At 48.0% G+C, this 18,431-nt stretch overlaps 1 protein-coding gene across 1 annotated transcript; it reads left to right on the top strand.

Moving 5' to 3' along the window:
* The first annotated feature begins 2,233 nt into the window (after nucleotides 1-2,233).
* Nucleotides 2,234-12,313, top strand: LOC125757949 (uncharacterized). Its single transcript, XM_049414350.1, has 2 exons — nucleotides 2,234-2,445; nucleotides 11,953-12,313. The coding sequence occupies exons 1-2, from the start codon at nucleotides 2,379-2,381 to the stop codon at nucleotides 12,303-12,305; spliced, it is 420 nt and encodes a 139-aa protein (XP_049270307.1). The 5' UTR covers nucleotides 2,234-2,378; the 3' UTR covers nucleotides 12,306-12,313.
* The last annotated feature ends 6,118 nt before the right edge of the window (nucleotides 12,314-18,431 follow it).

Here is an 18,431-nt window from a genome sequence, read left to right as displayed (position 1 = left end):
TGGTGTATATAAAGCTAGCGAAACGGCCGCCAGCGCACCATGAGCGTGGCACGTAAGTCATGCTGTGCATGACATGAGTGTCATGATTGTCATGTTAACTCGTGTTATTTATGTTCGTCACACAGTCACGTCGCAAGATACCAATTTTGGTGTATATCAAACTAGCGAAACGGCCGCCAGCGCACCATGAGCGTAGCATGTAAATCATGCTGTACATGACATGCGTGTCATGATTTTCATGTTATGACTTGTCATTTATGTTCGTCATACAGCCATGTTACGCCATACCAATTTTGGTGCACATTCGATGAACCAAGCGACCAGGAGAGCACAAAGTCGTAGGCGGCTAGATAGATAGATAGATAGATAGATAGATAGATAGATAGATAGATAGATAGATAGATAGATAGATAGATAGATAGATACGCTCAAAGTCGCAGAAGTTCGCTAAGAAATGCTTCGCATTTAAAAAACAATAATTTGTTGCCGCGCGAAACTATGACGCGAGGAGGCGAGTTTCAAACCCTTGCCACTCGCCCCGTGTGGCCTTCGCAAGCCAAATCCCTTCCCTGCCCTCTTCACTTGACACATACGCATGAACACGTCATGCGCATGCATGGTCACGTGCGCATGACGTGGCCGAGCCAGCCCGAGCACGCGAGCGGCGTTGCACGGCCGCTACCTTTTTTTTATGTAGCGGCCATGGGCGTTTTGTCGGCGTTCTCTGTGGTGTACTGCCCATTTCTGCGGGACGGGGCATGAAAGTCGAGACATTTGTGCGGGCACGAGAGTGGCGGTATCGTGAGCCAGTGCCGCATTAACGTTTACTTGGACGCGGTAGAATAAATGAGCATAATGAGTGCTCGAACGCGCCAGAACATTACTTTCGTTTCCAGGGCTGGCGTCTGCTCGATGCGCTAACCGCGGTGACACGAACGCAAGGGAAAGGGAGGCACATTAGCCCCGCATCTCGCTGCAATTCACGAAAAAAAAAATGAAAAAGACGCACACATTCCCTTTGTGTGTCTCATTATTTCTCTCAAGTTTTATTAATCTATTCAAGCAACAAATTACACAGACTACACATGTCGTGTCAAATAATTATCTCAGCGTCACGTGCTACTGTTGGCGACGTCAGAGCACAGTCGTCTACGTAGAGTAGCGACGTCACAGCACTACCATCTACGTAGGGCCATTTTCTCATGTACGTCATCCCCTCATTCTCTAAAGCGCGCGCCCGCGAGAGGTAAGGCAAGCAGCGTTCACCTTGAAATTTGTCCCATTTCCGCGGCGCGTAGCGTTGCAAATCTTGGCAGACGTGATCGTGAACGCCCAGTGTATGCATTGCGCTCGTTAGATCGAAATTGTCAAACCTGGTGAGGGGCCCTTTAAGAGCATTCCGCGTGCGGGTGCTTTCAGACGCTTGGGGCACGTATAGTAACGCTGACAACTTCTCGTACGTCTTACCTCATTGAAAATCCAGGTGTGACGCCTAGACCGCCGTTAGCGCGGCGTTGTTAAACATTCCGCAGCTGCCTGAGCGGTGTTTCTGTTACGAAGAAGAAGTCGCCTTGAATGCTGCGTCACGCCAAGGTGTCGCAACCGCGTTCATGTTGAAGGCCTCCCGAGGAAACCAAGCACAGCTCGATGATTGCTGTTGCTATCACTGTTTGGCTATCTGTGTGAGAGCATCAATAACATCTTAATATTGATGGGGTTAAGGACTTGAAAACAAACTGGAAAAAGGAATGCGATCGGAATGTAACCTTTCCCATTAAAATGTCATTACATTTATAGACAGTGAGTGCCACAGTGGCTTTCTTTCATCATTTAAAAGCGAATAGCAGTCTTCCTGTTTGATATTTCCGATTTGCAGCCCGCCTTCATAACCCTTTTCTGAAATGTGAGTGCACCCTCCCCCTACGGGAAGATAGAATGAATCTTACGGGAGAGGCCGAAAGGCTTTCTAAGATATCGCAGCTGGTTGTGCGGGTTCTTTGATGCCCCTACGCGCTTCCGCAGCTTAAATGTTATCACCAAGACATGGATACTTTCACACTTGGCCCCGGAAATCTCTCTCTTGCGCCACGGCACGCAATCTAAGCTTGCGTTGCTCGAAAGTTCCGCGTCTGGAGGAAGCTTTTCGACACAGTAATGCGAGCCGGATTATAAAAGAGCCATGCTAGTGGTGTCTACGGTCAGTCTGCGCGCAGGAACCAGCTCCGCGTCGTTAGTGCAGCTACCTTAAATGCGGGCAGCACAGTAAATGTAAAATAATTCGCGCAGCCTGTAGCGACGCTTCGCTTTAGAAGACTCGCCCATCACGTCAATACTTGACGCAACAAAACCGCCGGCAGCGCGGTTTTGTTCGCTTAACAATGAAGGGATGTTTATTCCAACTTCACGCGTCTTATCTCTTGGCGATCTTGGCCGTCTCAGCCGCAGGTGAGTTGGACCTCAATAACTTCGTATTTTTGCTGGCATTTTCAACCTGGCAGAACACACACACACACACGCACGCACGCACGCACGCACGCACGCACACACACACACACACACACACACACACACACACACACACACACACACACACACACACCACACACACCACACACACACTAACGCGCCGTATGGCTTACGTCTGTGCCACCAATTAATTTCACCGTTTACACAAGTAGTCTCACTGACGCGCAGGCTGCGCCTTATTAAAAAATGAGGACTCACGAAGTAGAGTGTTCACGCACTGAAACGCGTCAATTTAGGTTTAACTAATGAACATAAAATTTCGTTTGCTTCGTCTTCAGCTCGAGTCTCTTAAGTGATATTGCCTTATACACTTCCATCAGAACTAAACCCGCCACGGTGGTTCCGCATTTATTGTGCTCGACAGCTGACCCGAAGGTCGCGGGATCGAATTCCCGCCGCAGCGGCCGCATTTCCACGGAGAAGAAATGCCGGAGGCCCGTGTGCTTAGATTTAGGTGCACGTTAAAGAACCCTAGGTGGCCGAAAATTCCGGAGTCTTCCACTACGGCGTCCCTCATAATCATATCGGGGTGATTAGGACAACCATTATCATTATTACATCAGAGCTAACATGACCTTTAGTGGCATACTCAGAGCGACATGACGTGGATATCTTGACCTATGCAGCATGCCAATTATATTTGAAGTTCCGACGTCGCGCTACCTTTCTTGAACACTATACGTACTATGAGCTATGCAAAATTGAAATCATTCTAAAGAAAGTGATGCCGTTTTCTTGTTTTAGGAACTGTCCTAACGCTCAAGGGGACGATGTACGATAGCAGCCCCCTTTCCCATGCAGCCGACTGCAAGCATGAATGAGTGTACCTAAGCATTCATCAATATTTCCGTGGTCTAGCCATTTATAGCGGTCAAGCTCCCATGAACATTTGCCCAATACTGCAGAACATTAATAGACAAGGACCAGTGGCGGTCACTTGGGAACCGAAGCCGTTATCATGCAGCGCATAGTTGAACTGGAAAATTGGCATGAGAGTACTTGTGTGAGACAACAGAAAAGTACTCTCCGAAGGCACAGTGTGAAGGAGTAAACAATATACCCTTGCAGGAAACGGAAGCCCTGTGCTAAGGTGTAGTTGTAAAAAAAAGTAAAATGATATCGCGATGCGCCTATAGAGCTCGTTGTTCGAATTGAAAATAGTCATGCGCAATGTAGTTGGGCAAATTCAAGTGACACCGCATACCCCAGATGGAATCACATATCAAAAGCGTTTTATCCACGTAACATGCCGACAGTAATGGTGCATTTTCTCTGTAATCATCTATTTGTAAAGTGTGACACACTGATCTTTTGACGCAAGGAATTTTGTGATTTCTCAGCTTGTTTGTATCTATTGTTTGTTGACCATTAAACGAAAGCGAATAGCTCGCAATTTTCTCTTGAGCAGCAAACGACACTAATAATCAGATAATATAAAAGCACTATCTAAATACAGCACGATTAAGGATTTACTTAACATCAGCGAACGATAGCCTTTGCCCAACGTAGTGTACACATTGTGAGAACAGCGCTGCAAGGAACACAAGGCCGAGATGTACACATGACAGATGTATTGCACTACGCACTTCTCTGTCCTGCGTTCATATCCTGTTGCACTGATTGCAATGAGTACCAAAACAAGTCGCCAAGTCTTTCACTCTACAGCAGTGGTGTATACATGTATACACCACTGCTGGTGACTCACATTCGTCACTGCTCCGGGCGCCCTTGATATCCTTCTGCTTCGTGAGCTTTTTAAGCTTAGTCGAAAGGCCTGGAAAATGTGTCGGTAATTGGGTGTCGAGGTTTGTAGCTCTGACTTGGTCGAGTGACATCTGTGACAGCGAACAGAGAAGCCCTATCCGCTATACATCATCAATAGTGAATGACTGCTGAAAATCACGCACAAACCGCTGGAAATTACAACAAAGCTTCGCGGACCACACTACACGAGCGCGGCTACATGGCTGCGCGCAGAAAAACGCAGCGCACACAGCCAGCTAGCTTAGGTTCGTCCGTTGAAACTGAATACTACCGCAAAGTCTAGCAAGCATCTGAGGAGCTAGCAGCATTTGCAGCGTTGTTTAATAGCGGCTCAAGGTGGTGCCCTTGCGGTCCCAGATTCGAATGCATGGGCATTATGGAGAGTTTTTCATCTAGGGTCTTTATAACCCTATGTTTAAACCTATACGTAGAGTAATTAGGGTTCTAAATAAAAAAAATTGATCCTATTTAACATGTCTTCTATAGGCGATTTTACTGGGCCGATGCTTATTATGGCAAATGTATTAAGCGTACAGCGTATGATTCTCATTCACAAGCTCTGACATATGATTTGTATTCAACAACAGTACTTCATCGCCCCATTGAACTATGCGACTATGAAGTTGTATACAAACCCACGTTTCCACGCTAAAGTGGCAAACTTTGATTCATGCGAAGAATTTCTTGGCGAAACAGACACCTTGACCGTATCGATCCATCCACCCATCCGTCCCCCGCCATCCTCCCGTATCTATCTATCTATCTATCTATCTATCTATCTATCTATCTATCTATCTATCTATCTATCTATCTATCTATCTATCTATCTATCTATCTATCTATCTATCTATCTATCTATCTATCTATCTATCTATCTATCTATCTATCTATCTATCTATCTATCTATCTATCTATCTATCTATCTATCTATCTATCTATCTATCTATCTATCTATCTATCTATCTATCTATCTATCTATCTATCTATCTATCTATCTATCTATCTATCTATACCCGGATATCACAGCCCGTGGTATGTGGGTGTGCGCCAAACTTGGTTCACACTCTATTTTCAATCAAGGAACGGCGAGAATATATATTGGAAAACACTTTACGAGAGTTAATTTAGAAGGACTAATCGCTGGGCGAGTTGGTAATTCATGACTACGAAGAATTGCGCGAAAAACTGGGACAAGTGAGACACACGCACAAGCGCAGACGAGAGTTAAATAAGGAAAATACATACAATTTTTAATAATTGCAATTTCAATGTAGCAGAAAAACGCTGACAGAGGCTCCGCAATTGTCCTCATCTAGCAAGCACGCCGTACAGATCAGAAGTCAAAGCATTACATCAACGGTTGCCAAACATCAGTTTTGGTGAAGGTGCTTGTCTAACGTAAATTGTGCTTGCAGTGTGGCTACACGCTTGATACTAATGCAATAAACGTTACATACGTAGTCCTAAGATTCGGCAAGCTGTAATATAATCTATCGTTGTTAGACCCCGTAGGAATAGGCCAACGAATGCTGCTTACACTTCGTTTCGACAAAATGAAGTCTGTGCTGTAACGTGAGGGCCCACGTCACGTCGGACTATAAGCTAGAGCAGAATAGAAAGGCGGGCGAGTTGCAACTTATCCATTCTGGTCGGTGGCGTAGGCAGAAATTTTTTTTTGAGGGGGGGGGGGGGCAACTCTTTCATCCGACATGGGTTCTGGGCAGATAAGTGTGGTTGGGGATCATTTCGTGCTCTGTATCCTATGGGAAAAAATTCGGGATGGGCGGGGGGGGGGGGTGACGGGCCCCGGTGTGCCACACCCTGGATACGCCACTGTAGGGATGGTAAAATCGATGAACGATTAATCGATTAAAGGTCCACAATTAATCGATTAATCGTCATCGATTACCGGCTTTCGATTAATCGAATTAATCGATTAAAACTACTCGATTAATCGATTACGGCACCACCAACTCCGCCCCCAACCTCGCCCCTTGGCCGGAGCGCATGAGTGCGAGGCGCGCTATCCTGAGACGCAGATGCCGTGCACATCGCCTCTCTTCGACTGTTTTCACTAGAGCGCATATTTCTGCGCTAGCAGAACGAGCCCGGAGCTGGCGGCGACCATACCCCATAAAGAAAGCTATGAACTCGCTCTGATCTCCGTCGCGTACGGCGTCCAACTCCAAGCAGTCCCCAATGCTTCAAGCCCGGGCTCGAAGCGCCTCCACCCCATCGAGACAGAAATGAACTTGCCCGCTTCTCTCAGGCTCACAGTCTTCTGCTGCTACTGCCTCATACGTACCAGCGCATCGTCTTGTTGCTTATTTTGTTCGTGTTCGTTTTTTGCCGCGCTGTTTCATCGTGTTGCCACATAAACGCATCTCTCCTTACATTTGATAAATGAGTAGTTTTCTTCGCCTGTAGTGTCAATCGCAACTTTCTTTGTATTTTATTCAACCCTCAGATTTTACTCGTTTCTTGTGTAAGTACGGCATTGCTTATTTCTTGACTCATATATTATTCCTGAGTGGTTCTTAGTGCCGTTCTGTTTTACTCTTTAGCAAATAAAATATTCTTTACCAATGAAAGAGAGAGAAAATATATTATAAGGCAGAGAGGGTGGCCTGAGCAAGTACGCCCCTGCCTGCTACTCTGCACCGGGGAAAATGCAACGGGGGAAAAAGAGTGATGAAGTAGGATGATGGGGAGAGGATTAGGCAATCCGTATATACATAATAAGACATGTTTGCTAGCGTAAATAGAACAAGGACGCTAGTAAGCATCTTTTATTATGCTGTATACAAGCTAGCCCAACTGGCAGTCTTATAGGGTATATACCACTTTCATAATTGTTCAGCTATAGCTTTCCTTCGATGCACTTAGCCCAATTATTGACAGCTAGTCACTTCTTCAAACGGAGTGTTCCAGCGCGGTTTGCTTGCGCTGGGACGTGGAAAATGTAGACTCGGCTCTCTCGACACGAACACGCATAATAGACAGCACATGCAACTACGACCTCGTCTCTACTTGAAGCACGAAAGTTTCTGCCATTAGTTGAGAGAAAATGTAGCGCAGGAATGCGCACTCGCGAATTGTGAAGAGGGTCTTATAGACCCTTTATGTAATCCGCAACTTTACACGTCGGTTTCCGAACGTCTAGCATCCAGTGCATTACTATTGAAGAAGTGACCTTGTAGCATTTAGCATTACTGTATGGTCGCATATTTAGGGAGAAACACAGCTTTCAGCTAGAGGCCCCCGTCTTCTGCTGTGACAAGAAAGAAGGACAGTCGCGAAATTTATGTTGTAATGTCTGATACACTAGATAGCGCTCATCGTTCAGGCTGTACGTATACGATTGAAAAGGTGCGAGTGGCGCCGCCTTAAGGCGACGATCAGATGAAACCTGCGGAGTATACTGGCGCAGCTGCTGTTTATTCTAGCCGGGAAGCAGAAACTCATGTCACTCCCGCAGTTGCCTGTACCGATGGTCTCTTTGAGGCCAGTATGTTTCTGTGTAATCTCTGCATGGGTGACCTCAAGGAAAAGACCGCGTCAGTCCGCAATTAGAGTATTATAATACTCTAATTGCGGACTGACGCGATCTACACATATGGCTTCCACAATATCTAACCGACACACCGAGAAAAGATGTCGTGCTTACGAGAGCGAGCGTCTTATTTAATTCCTCTTCCTCCTCGTCTCTCTTTCACCTTTCTCGGGATTTCCTCACCCTCCGCCACACTGCTAGACATGTGCGCCGGACCCAAAATCACCGGCGGCGGCGCGCCGGTGTTTCCACCTCCGGCGGCGGCGCGTGAACGGCGCGGGGTTCATCGGATCGGCGGCGGCGCGGCGCGGGGGGGGGGGGGTTAGGCGGAGGGGGGAAGGCGAAGCAGTGAATGCGATAAGTACGTGCCGTAATATTACATGAACGAGGGCTAGCAGCTAACTTGTTTAGCTCCGATCTCACTTAACTCTACAAAACGCTGGTGTATGGCAATACGGCCGCTCCCGGGAGAGAAGCGGTTTGCGGTCAGTTTGTCGTATCACTGGTCCGAGCGTGAAGCAGTGAGATCACAGCGCTCACAACGCTCAGAGCGCGTAGAAGGTATACGAGCAGTTCGCCGGGGGATGTCTGCCGAAATAGCGCGCGTGCCAGCGCTCTCGACGGCGCCCTTATAGTGAAACTTCACAGATGCTGCTCGAGTTACGCAGTCCCTCTCCCCAAACATCCCTTCCTGCTCCTTCGCCCAGCAAATGACTGGCGGGGCGTTTCCTTCTGCTTGAGGAGCAATCAACGGCAGGCCTCGCACGCGGGTGGATGTTATTCTGTGTGACGGAGATGGCCAGCTTGCTTCATCTCTGCTTTAACCATGTACAATGTGCGGAGCGATGTTATCGATTTACAGTTTAAACGGAACACGACGGTGACGGTGAAAACCTGTGTTGAGTGTCCATACAATTCCTAACGCAATAAAAATATACAAAATCCGTCGAAGCGGGCTCGCCTTTTTCCTGGAAAGCTGCATCGTCTCCGCTGTAAAGAGTGCGTCCGTTGGAATAATCATATAATCCGGCGCCTTTTCCATTGGTTTCGTTCTCGCCTTCAGTACCCTTCTTACTGGGGACATCTCCTCGCCACTTATTTCTTCATAAAGCACGCCTACAATTTCAGTACCAAGCGTTGAACCTATCATGATTTCGCGCTTGTCGGCTGCAGTCTGTTAGCTCTGCATGCGCCGTCGCAAACGCACAAAATGGAGCGAATCAGTGATTCGAAAAAGCAGTGAGCCGTGATGTCACCTCGCTCTTGACCACGTCGCCGCACCAAACCCGCCAGCACATTCCTAGCGTAAGAAGAGAGTGGACGAAATGCACAGAAACAGGAACTTTTGCATAGGAATGTGTCCCAGATGTTTGAGATCGATACAGGGAATGCATACCGACCTTACAGCTGCGTTAGACGAGCGGCTGCATTAAACCTAAATCGATGGCTAACACGATCAAAAGACATGTGCACCGAAAATCGGATCTTTGAGGGCTGCGTTCGTTGCCTTGAAGCGCATTCCGTCCCTATCATTTGTGTCGAGAGTGTTTGAAAGCTTCGTGATGTCATGATGGGGCTGCACAACATGAACCGGAAACAGGGGGCGAGCTTTTCGCTGAGCTCTCGCTATTCAGCGGCCGCTGAAATGGACAGTTCTTTACAAGGACAGATCGAGAAGAGCTCCTCCGGCGAAGTGCTGTATTTATTTCCAGATTCCCCATTCGAATTAAAAGAAAAGACTAACGGCGGCGCGCCGCAATTATTGCGCGGCGGCGGCGGCGGCGGCGCGAGCGGCGTGACCAAAAACAGGCGGCGGCGGCGGCGCGGCGCGGCGGCGCACACCTCTAGTTTCAGCTGCGACTTTCCAACCAGTGTGGTCCCCGAACGCGCCTCCGGTTTCGATGAGCTCGAGTAGGCAGGCTTCGAGAAAATACGACCTGCTGCCGAATAGTCCAGGGATGATGGTCACAGATGCTTGAATCCGCGACATCAACCAACGACGACGGGCCCCTTGCGTCCAGTGTGCGAAAGTGGGAATTTTCGCACACTGTGGTGGGACACAAGGTGGCCGTCGTCGACACTTTGAAAAGTGGGAATTTTCTGTCGTCAGCGCGTCTCATAAGAAGATTTGGGTCCATATCAAACACGAACGATGCCTCTCAAACAAAGAGATATCGGTTTTAAAGCATCCACAAAAATGCCGATTAATCGATTAAAATATTCCGTCGAAAGCAATTAATGGATTAAAGGCTAAATCGATTAACGATTAATGATTAATCGATTAAAAAATTTAATCGACCATCCCTACGCCACTGATTCTGGGGCAGCGCAGAACCAGAGACAATACACGTCCGTGCATTGCCTTTCTGCACTGCCCAAAAACGCGCAAGCTACCTTCTATGCGGCAGTACAGCAGGTGTGACTGGTAAACCCTCGATATGCATACAACCACAGAAGTTAACAAAAGACGTCGATCGATCTGGTACGACTTCGCCCAAAGAAAAAACTCGACAGATGCCACGCCCTGTGGGATCACGACACCAACACCAACTAACGCAACTGTGCTTTTTGCTCTAGTAGTTGTGTGCACATCGCGGACTTACCAGGAACGTCGACTACACTGGCGTTTAAAGGGTAACTTATGGTGTGTCGTAACGTCAGCACTCACGTTAGAGTACAGACGCCAGTATTATCGAAACGAAGTGCACGCAACGGCGCGATGATGTGATTATCATACGTAACTTTCGTTAGCGTATTTCTCCGGAGTCGAGCAACGCTTGAATATTACTTACTGCATCATAAGAATGCAAATTTAATGTCTATGTAAAGACGTTTATTGGACAGCACTCGGCGACGATGCACAAAGGCGACAGCCAAGACGGAGCACGGACTCCCAGCACGAGTGGCGTTCTCTCAGAAAGGAGCCGAAGAGGACAACGACCCACTAGAAGGCGCTGGAGGGGACGACCCATTACAGAGTTCGAAGGCGTCCCTACATTTTTTAGACTGTCATAAAAGCGGAGTCAGCACTAGGAACACAAATGACGTTAAGCCGGCATGACGTCTGTATCATATATCATAGGAGTACATAGGTAATGTTTATTACTGTGCTATAAAATTAGATAGCCAGCACTGCAACCACAATTGACGTTGCGTGGACATTCGCCTGCATAGGGTCTTGTCTTTTTACAAAGCAGTCTCAAGACCTGGCGTAGCTCTGTGGTATGCTTGGGTTATTTTCCTGCTGGGATACTGATTTTTAAAAATTCTTTAAATTCGTTGGGAAAACGCTGCCGATGTGAGTTTTTCTTCACGCCCTCGCATTTAAATTACCAATGTCTGTTCTCGCCGCTCCTGGGTAGATATAACTGTCAATCAGCTGTGGCGCATACCGAGGCCCGTGGTATACGGGTATGTGCCACACGTGTATGGAGGAAAGGGTTTGACGACGTACGCGACCCGATTTTCACGTTATTAATGTCATGACCAAACAGTCATATTTGTCAAGCCCTTTACCCTCCTATGCCGATTTTGGTCTAGACCAAGTTAAGGAGGTTATCACGAGAGCACCCAGACGTAGGCGGCTAGATAGATAGATAGATAGATAGATAGATAGATAGATAGATAGATAGATAGATAGATAGATAGATAGATAGATAGATAGATAGATAGATAGATAGATAGATAGATAGATAGATAGATAGATAAAGACGCTCAAAATGCTTTTGGTTCGCTAAGAAAGGCTTCGCATTCACAAATTCGGCATACGCAGCTACTCGCTGACTGCTTCACGTGAAATCGATTCCCACAATTCGTGGGATCTGCCACATTTAATTTGCGTAAAGTGAGCTTGCCAACTCCCTTCAAAAGGCACCAAAGCACGCCCTCTCTTTCAAGGGCGCTTTAGTACGAACGATGGCATCTCGAAGCGCGGCGAATGAGAGACGAGTTTGATGTCCGTTGCGCACAAAGCTCTGTACAAAACGGAGACGACATCTGCTTGTAGTTATCTCATGGTTTCATTTATTTACAGCGTCTGTTTATTATAGTGCAGCTGCGCTGCCACGCGCCGTTTGCGAGTACCGTATATGCAGACTTTTCCTTTCCAGATCGCTCCTGCAATGACGGCAACACCCTCTTCGACATCGGGCTAGCGAAGGTGCTAAGCATGCCATCCTTCGACGCGTTTCCACTGGAAGATATTCGGCGCACATTCACGAAGATATTTGACTTCCGTGTACGTCTGTCCCAAGGGAAGCTGTACGGCTTGTCGAACCTGAAACGATGGGAGCGCAGTTACATCAACGCCACCGACAGCGGCATCACAGCCCACTTCAAGATCGACGGGGGTCCGCTCGCCGTGACGTACACGGGAACCGTCAACTCTATACCCGTAGACGCCCGCGTAAAAGTGACCATCTACATTCCCAGGATCGAGCTCTTCATCTACGCCGAAGAGTAAGTATGTCCAAATATTTGTTCGTGAACTGTGATCAGTATCAATGTATGTCTATATTTTTGCACTCTAGGTATCCACGATTTTTCGAGAAGTGATGAATGATTGAAATGCAGGTATTCCACGTCAGCAACGGAGGATCATTTTTTATGAGCTATGTTACATTTTAAATGCAAAGCATTTCATAACGAACCTCAGGCACTTTGGCCGTATCTATCTATCTATCTATCTATCTATCTATCTATCTATCTATCTATCTATCTATCTATCTATCTATCTATCTATCTATCTATCTATCTATCTATCTATCTATCTATCTATCTATCTATCTATCTATCTATCTATCTATCTATCTATCTATCTATCTATCTATCTATCTATCTATCTATCTATCTATCTATCTATCTATCTATCTATCCCCGCCACGGTGGTCTAGTGGTTATGGCGATCGGCTGCTGACCCGAAGGTCGCGGGATCGAATGCAGGCCGCGGCGAGGCGAAAATGTTTGAGACCCGTGTACTTAGATTTAAGTGCACTTTAAAGAACCCCAGGTGGTCGAAATTTCCGGAGGCCTCCACTACGGCGTATCTCATAATCATATCGTGGTTTTGGGACGTTACACCCCAGATATTATTATTATTATTATTATATCTATCTATCTATCTATCTATCTATCTATCTATCTATCTATCTATCTATCTATCTATCTATCTATCTATCTATCTATCTATCTATCTATCTATCTATCTATCTATCTATCTATCTATCTATCTATCTATCTATCTATCTATCTATCTAGCCGCTTACGTCTGGGCGCTGTCCTGGTCGTCTTCATACCTTGTAATAAACCAAAATTGGCATAGCAGGGGATCAGTGTATGGCGAACACGATTCACTCATTATGACATGAACAACGCAAAACGCCTGTTGCGTACGTCATGAAATCCTTTCCCTCAGTCACGTGTGGCACATACCCACATACCACAGTTCACGTTATGCGGGTATGTGCCACAGGTGATTCAGTCTCCATCAATGTATTAACGGCGAACATACACACTGAAAGGCAAGGCAAGGGAAATAGCTGAAGAGAGAACACTGAACACCCCTGCAAGACGCTCGACTGCCATCCAATCTTCCACGTCGTCCGCCAGAATGACGCAGTGTTCTCTTTATTTCCTATGAGGCTGGGCGATGGCCTCATGCTGACCAAGGATGACGTCAGATTGATTAAGAGCCGCTTTGTGACACGCGAAGAAGCCGCCGCTAAGTGTTCTGACTGCATACGGCTCGCGTTGACGCGTGCTCCAGTGCTCGAGGCAGCAGCAATGCGGACGTCAACCGCAATAACGCACGTTGCCTCGACGTTGCCGACAACGTGTTATGTCATCCCGCATGCTATAAATTAACTGGCTGTAAGAACTATAGTGAACTAGAATTACTCTAGTGGCACGAGCGGCTGGGCTCCCGCGTCCTCTTTTTACACGGATGCCGCGAGATGGCGCCACTGCTACATTTCCTAGCAGCTTCGGCTGCGTTGACGGGCCGTCGAGGGCCCCTGCAGAGTTGTAGCTGCGCTTAATTCTAACGCGTGTGTTTGCTTTCTGGTTCTTGCAAACATAAAACAGCCAGCTTGCTCACTGCATGGCTCAGCGGCTTTATTTTGGCCAAGTACACACACTTTTTTTTTTTCATATTTACCGCACGCGCCCAGAACATTCGCTACACAGCGATCGCTCATTATGTGCATACGGCCCTATTTCATTATAGTTGTGGTGCAGGCTTATTATATAGGAGTTCATGGTAGAGGACACAGTGCTGAGATCGGAAATAAAAACGCGCAGCTCTTAATAATTGCGATGATTAAAAGATGTCTAAAAGATTACAGCTAGGATATATGCAGGAGTAGGTCCCGAAGTCAAAGACTGGAATGGAACATTATTTTCAAACTATACTTAAAAACTATGCTACAGCAGTTTATATACGCCGAGTACAAAGAACAATAGCTGGTTTTTGACATAAATAATATAAATAAGGAATATAAAATCTGCAAATAATAAAGATACAGGAAGCGTTGCGCGATAGCGAAGATTTATAAACAGTGCAAATGACATGAAGTACAAAAATAATTTGGAAATGCATATGAATGACGGATAAAATAACAGTATAAATCATGTGGTATACATATACGGGAAAGGGAATTGCCATGACAAGGATTGTAAACAACAATATATAGTTTTACAAAACAAAGAGGCTAAACCAGACTAGAGTATATTATAGGACACTGAAAGTATAGTAATGAATATATGGGCTACGCATTAGTATTGGACGAAATAATTTTTTAGCCAATGGCGTCGTCAGTAGGGTGCAAAAGGGGCACTTGCACCCGCCCCCCCTTGCAACCGCCCCCGGCCCCTGCTAGCCCCACCAGCGCACCCCTATCCAACACGGGCTTGCACCCCCCACGAAAAAATCCTTCGGACGTCTATGCTTTTAGGTGTTTCTGGAATTCGTGAATTATAAGTGCTTTGATGTCCACAAGAAATGCGTTCCAGAAAGCGACAAGTGAGAAATGGGCGCGCTGAAGAGAATGAGGAGATGAGGAATCGACGGATGCGACCAGGAGTGATAATGCGATAGCAACATTATTAGAACTCGCGAGAAGGGTAGCTGCGGATCACTGGTGTCAAGAACAGCAAACTAGACAGCATTAGATACAGCTTCTAACAGTGAGATGTTGTAGAAACCAGAGTGTAAGATCTGGAATCAGAATAATGGGAAGATATGTAGTGCGCGCAATGGCGGGGAAATGGTCAGTAATGTCAATTTGTCAAGACTCCAACGTGAGATGGTCAACAAAAGATTAGACAATGCATGATCGATTACAGTGCTGGAGCCGCCAAGAACAGATCAAGCATGGGGTATTAATAAGACATTTGTAACTAAAACCATAAAAACAAGATGAATAACTAACAGAGTTCAGGGATGAGTCCGTTAATTTATGTATATAACTCATGCTTATCATTTTTTTTGTTATCTGAAGATAACCTTGCCGTTATTTATTCGCGAGAAACATAAAAATCTGAACCTGAAGAAAAAAGTGATCGGTAAAGGCAACCAAACATGAAATTTCTGTTATCGATGTTGAGAAAGTTAGATTATATAAAATTCCAACCAAACTGATTCGCAGCTTTGAATATTTAACGTGAGGTCATGTCTTTGTTTGAGCGGGTTACCCGACAAGATAGAGACAGCTACTCCACTATGGTCCGTGCGAGAAAATGCAACAGAACACTACGGTACTGGTAAAGTAATCAAATTGTAGCCGCCTACGAAGCGATTTGCGAGATCCAGGCAGCCGCGCTGTAGCGAACTACTGTGGTGGCAGCCAAGCCAGCCAAGCTAGAGGCACTCTAAGCCAAGCCGCCAGGCAGCACCACCCTCCGCTGCTCTCCGGAACCTCCAGAGAACCCGAATAAAACCAGTTGATGTTTGGGATCCCCGCGGTGCGGTTGTGTCTGCTTCTCCCGCGCGTGCACGCGTCCCAACAGTGGTGATCCGGACGAGGCTTACCGCCTTCTTACCGCAGAGTACGTGAATCATCTGCGCATCGTCTTCCAGCACTTAGTGGAGCATGGCGTGGTCGTGAACATGGCCAAATGCGAGCTTGGTGTGCGACAGCTCTCGTTTCTTGGACACGTCATCTCCGCCTCAGGAGTTCTTCCTCAACCCAACAAGTTTGAAGCCGTGCAAGGATTTTCGCAGCCGACCGCCAAGCGCCAGCTTCGGGAATTTCTAGGGTTGGTAAACTTCTACCGCCGTTTCATTCCCCGCTGCGCCCATATCCTTCAACCTCTCCACGACCTGCTGACCACTTCACGGAATGGCTCAGACACCCTCTCCTGGTCTCAAGAAGCAAAAGAAGCCTTCTGCGAGGTCAAGGGCGCCTTGGCAAACCCCGCATTGCTCGAATACCCCAGGTCCGGTGTCCCGCAGAGTGTCATGGTGGATGCCTCGGATACAGCCGTTGGGGCTGTATTACAGCAGCTCGTTGGGGGAATCTGGCGCCCGATTTCCTTCTTTTCGAGGAAGCTATCGCGTACCGACCGCCGCTACAGCACTTTCGGGAGAGAGCTGCTGGCAGTGTACGCTGCCATACGACATTTTCGCCGTTTCCTGGAAGGTGTCGAGTTTTTCGTCCTCACCGACCATAAGCCGCTTACGGATCCGCACACACACAGCACGTGAACGGCGCCAAATGTCCTATATATCAGAGTTCACGACTGATATCCGTCACGTCAAAGGCGGCGACAACGAAGTAGCGGACGCCCTCTCACGGAATTTTGTGAACGCCATCACGCCCACACTACCGGTTGAATTTCCCGCTTTGGCAGCCGCTCAACGTGAAGATGACGAACTGAAACACCTATTGACCGCGACCACTGCCCTGAACCTTGAGTGGATTCCAGTTCCTGGATCCGAGGACAAGGTTTGCTGTGACACAAGCGTCAGTAGAACTCGCCCGTTCGTGCCCGCGAGCCTTCGTCGCCATGTGTTCGAGTCCTTGCACAGACTGTCTCATCCGGGGATTAGAGCCACCCAAAGACTGGTGACGGCAAGATTTGTCTGGCCGGGTGTAAATCGGGACGTCCGACTCTGGGCGCGTGAATGTGTAGCTTGCCAGCGCTCTAAGATACAACGCCATACCTCGACAGCACTGGGAACACTCCCAACTCCGGATTCTCGCTTTGATCATGTCCACCTGGACATCGTCGGCCCACTGCCACCCTGCCACGGACAGGTTTATCTGCTGACTTGTGTCGACAGGTTCACCCGCTGGGCGGAGGCCATCCCTATCGCGGACATCACTGCCGAGACGGTTGCGAGTGCTTTCCTGTACCACTGGGTAGCCCGTTTCGGGGTACCCTCCACGATAACAACAGACCGGGGCCGACAGTTCGAATCAGCCCTTTTCATTGCCATCAGTCAGCTCATGGGTATCTCACGCATACGCACGACGGCGTACCACCCTATGAGCAATGGCATGGTGGAACGCTTTCACCGCCAGCTGAAGGCTGCGCTCACGGCAACCGAGGAACACAACTGGGTGGAGGCCCTCCCACTCGTTCTTTTGGGTATAAGGTCCACCTTGAAAGAGGACATTGGCTGCAGCGCCGCTGAGCTGGTCTACGGCACGACACTCAGGCTGCCGGGAGAGTTCTTTGCGCGCGGCTCAGAGGAGGCATCCATAGCTTGCAGCGACTATGCACTTCGCCTACGCAACGTCATGAGCAAACTGGGCGCGGTACCTCCACGGCCCCCAGGGTCGCGTGTGGTGCACGTCGACCCACAGCTCAGATCCTGCCCATATGTGTTTGTACGACACGACGCGGTTCGGTGACCTCTTCAGCCACCCTATGATGGGCCGTTTCAAGTCCTCCGCCGTGGCAACAAACAATTCACAATCAAGAGAAGCGGCCGTGAGGAGGTGGTGTCGTTGGACCGCATCAAGCCAGCACACATGGACCGTGACGACGCCGCGTTGCCTCCACTTAGGGAATCACCGCCAGAACCCCCAGCTTCAATGCCAACCCAAGTCCACGAGGTGCCCTCCCGGCTGACGCACAGCGGGCGGCTATCAAGAGCACCCACTCGCCTGGACCTTTAACTCCGTTCGGCAACTCACTAAGGGGGGAGTGCTGTGGCGGCAGCCAAGCCAAGCCAAGCCGCCAGGCAGCGCCACCCTCCGCTGCTCTCCGGAACCTCCAGAGAACCCGAATAAAACCAGTTGATGTTTGGGATCCCCGCCGCGCGGTTGTGTCTGCTTCTCCCGCGCGTGCACGCGTCTCAACACTACTGTGCTTAGTGACACGTGTCGCGCGGCCGCTCCTCCGCGCCTAGGAAAAGGCGCAGTGGCTCCACGAGAAATCCTAGCGGTGGTCTGTGGCGTTTCGGCGTCGTGCCACTAGAGTATATTCTAGTTCACTATAGTAATAACAAGCAGGTACAGACGGATCCACTGTTACAGGGAACACTTGCGTTTCAAGTATGTCCGGATTTCACTCTCCTACAAAAGCATAATGGCTTAGATTTGCATAACACTACTGGTGGTTGGCAGTTCCGAACCCTTATGAT

This window comes from Rhipicephalus sanguineus, chromosome 3 (genome assembly GCF_013339695.2).
Source record: "Rhipicephalus sanguineus isolate Rsan-2018 chromosome 3, BIME_Rsan_1.4, whole genome shotgun sequence".
Lineage (NCBI taxonomy): Eukaryota > Metazoa > Arthropoda > Arachnida > Ixodida > Ixodidae > Rhipicephalus > Rhipicephalus sanguineus.
Note: the sequence above shows the minus strand (reverse complement) of the source record. Positions and strands in the feature narration are given on the sequence as shown.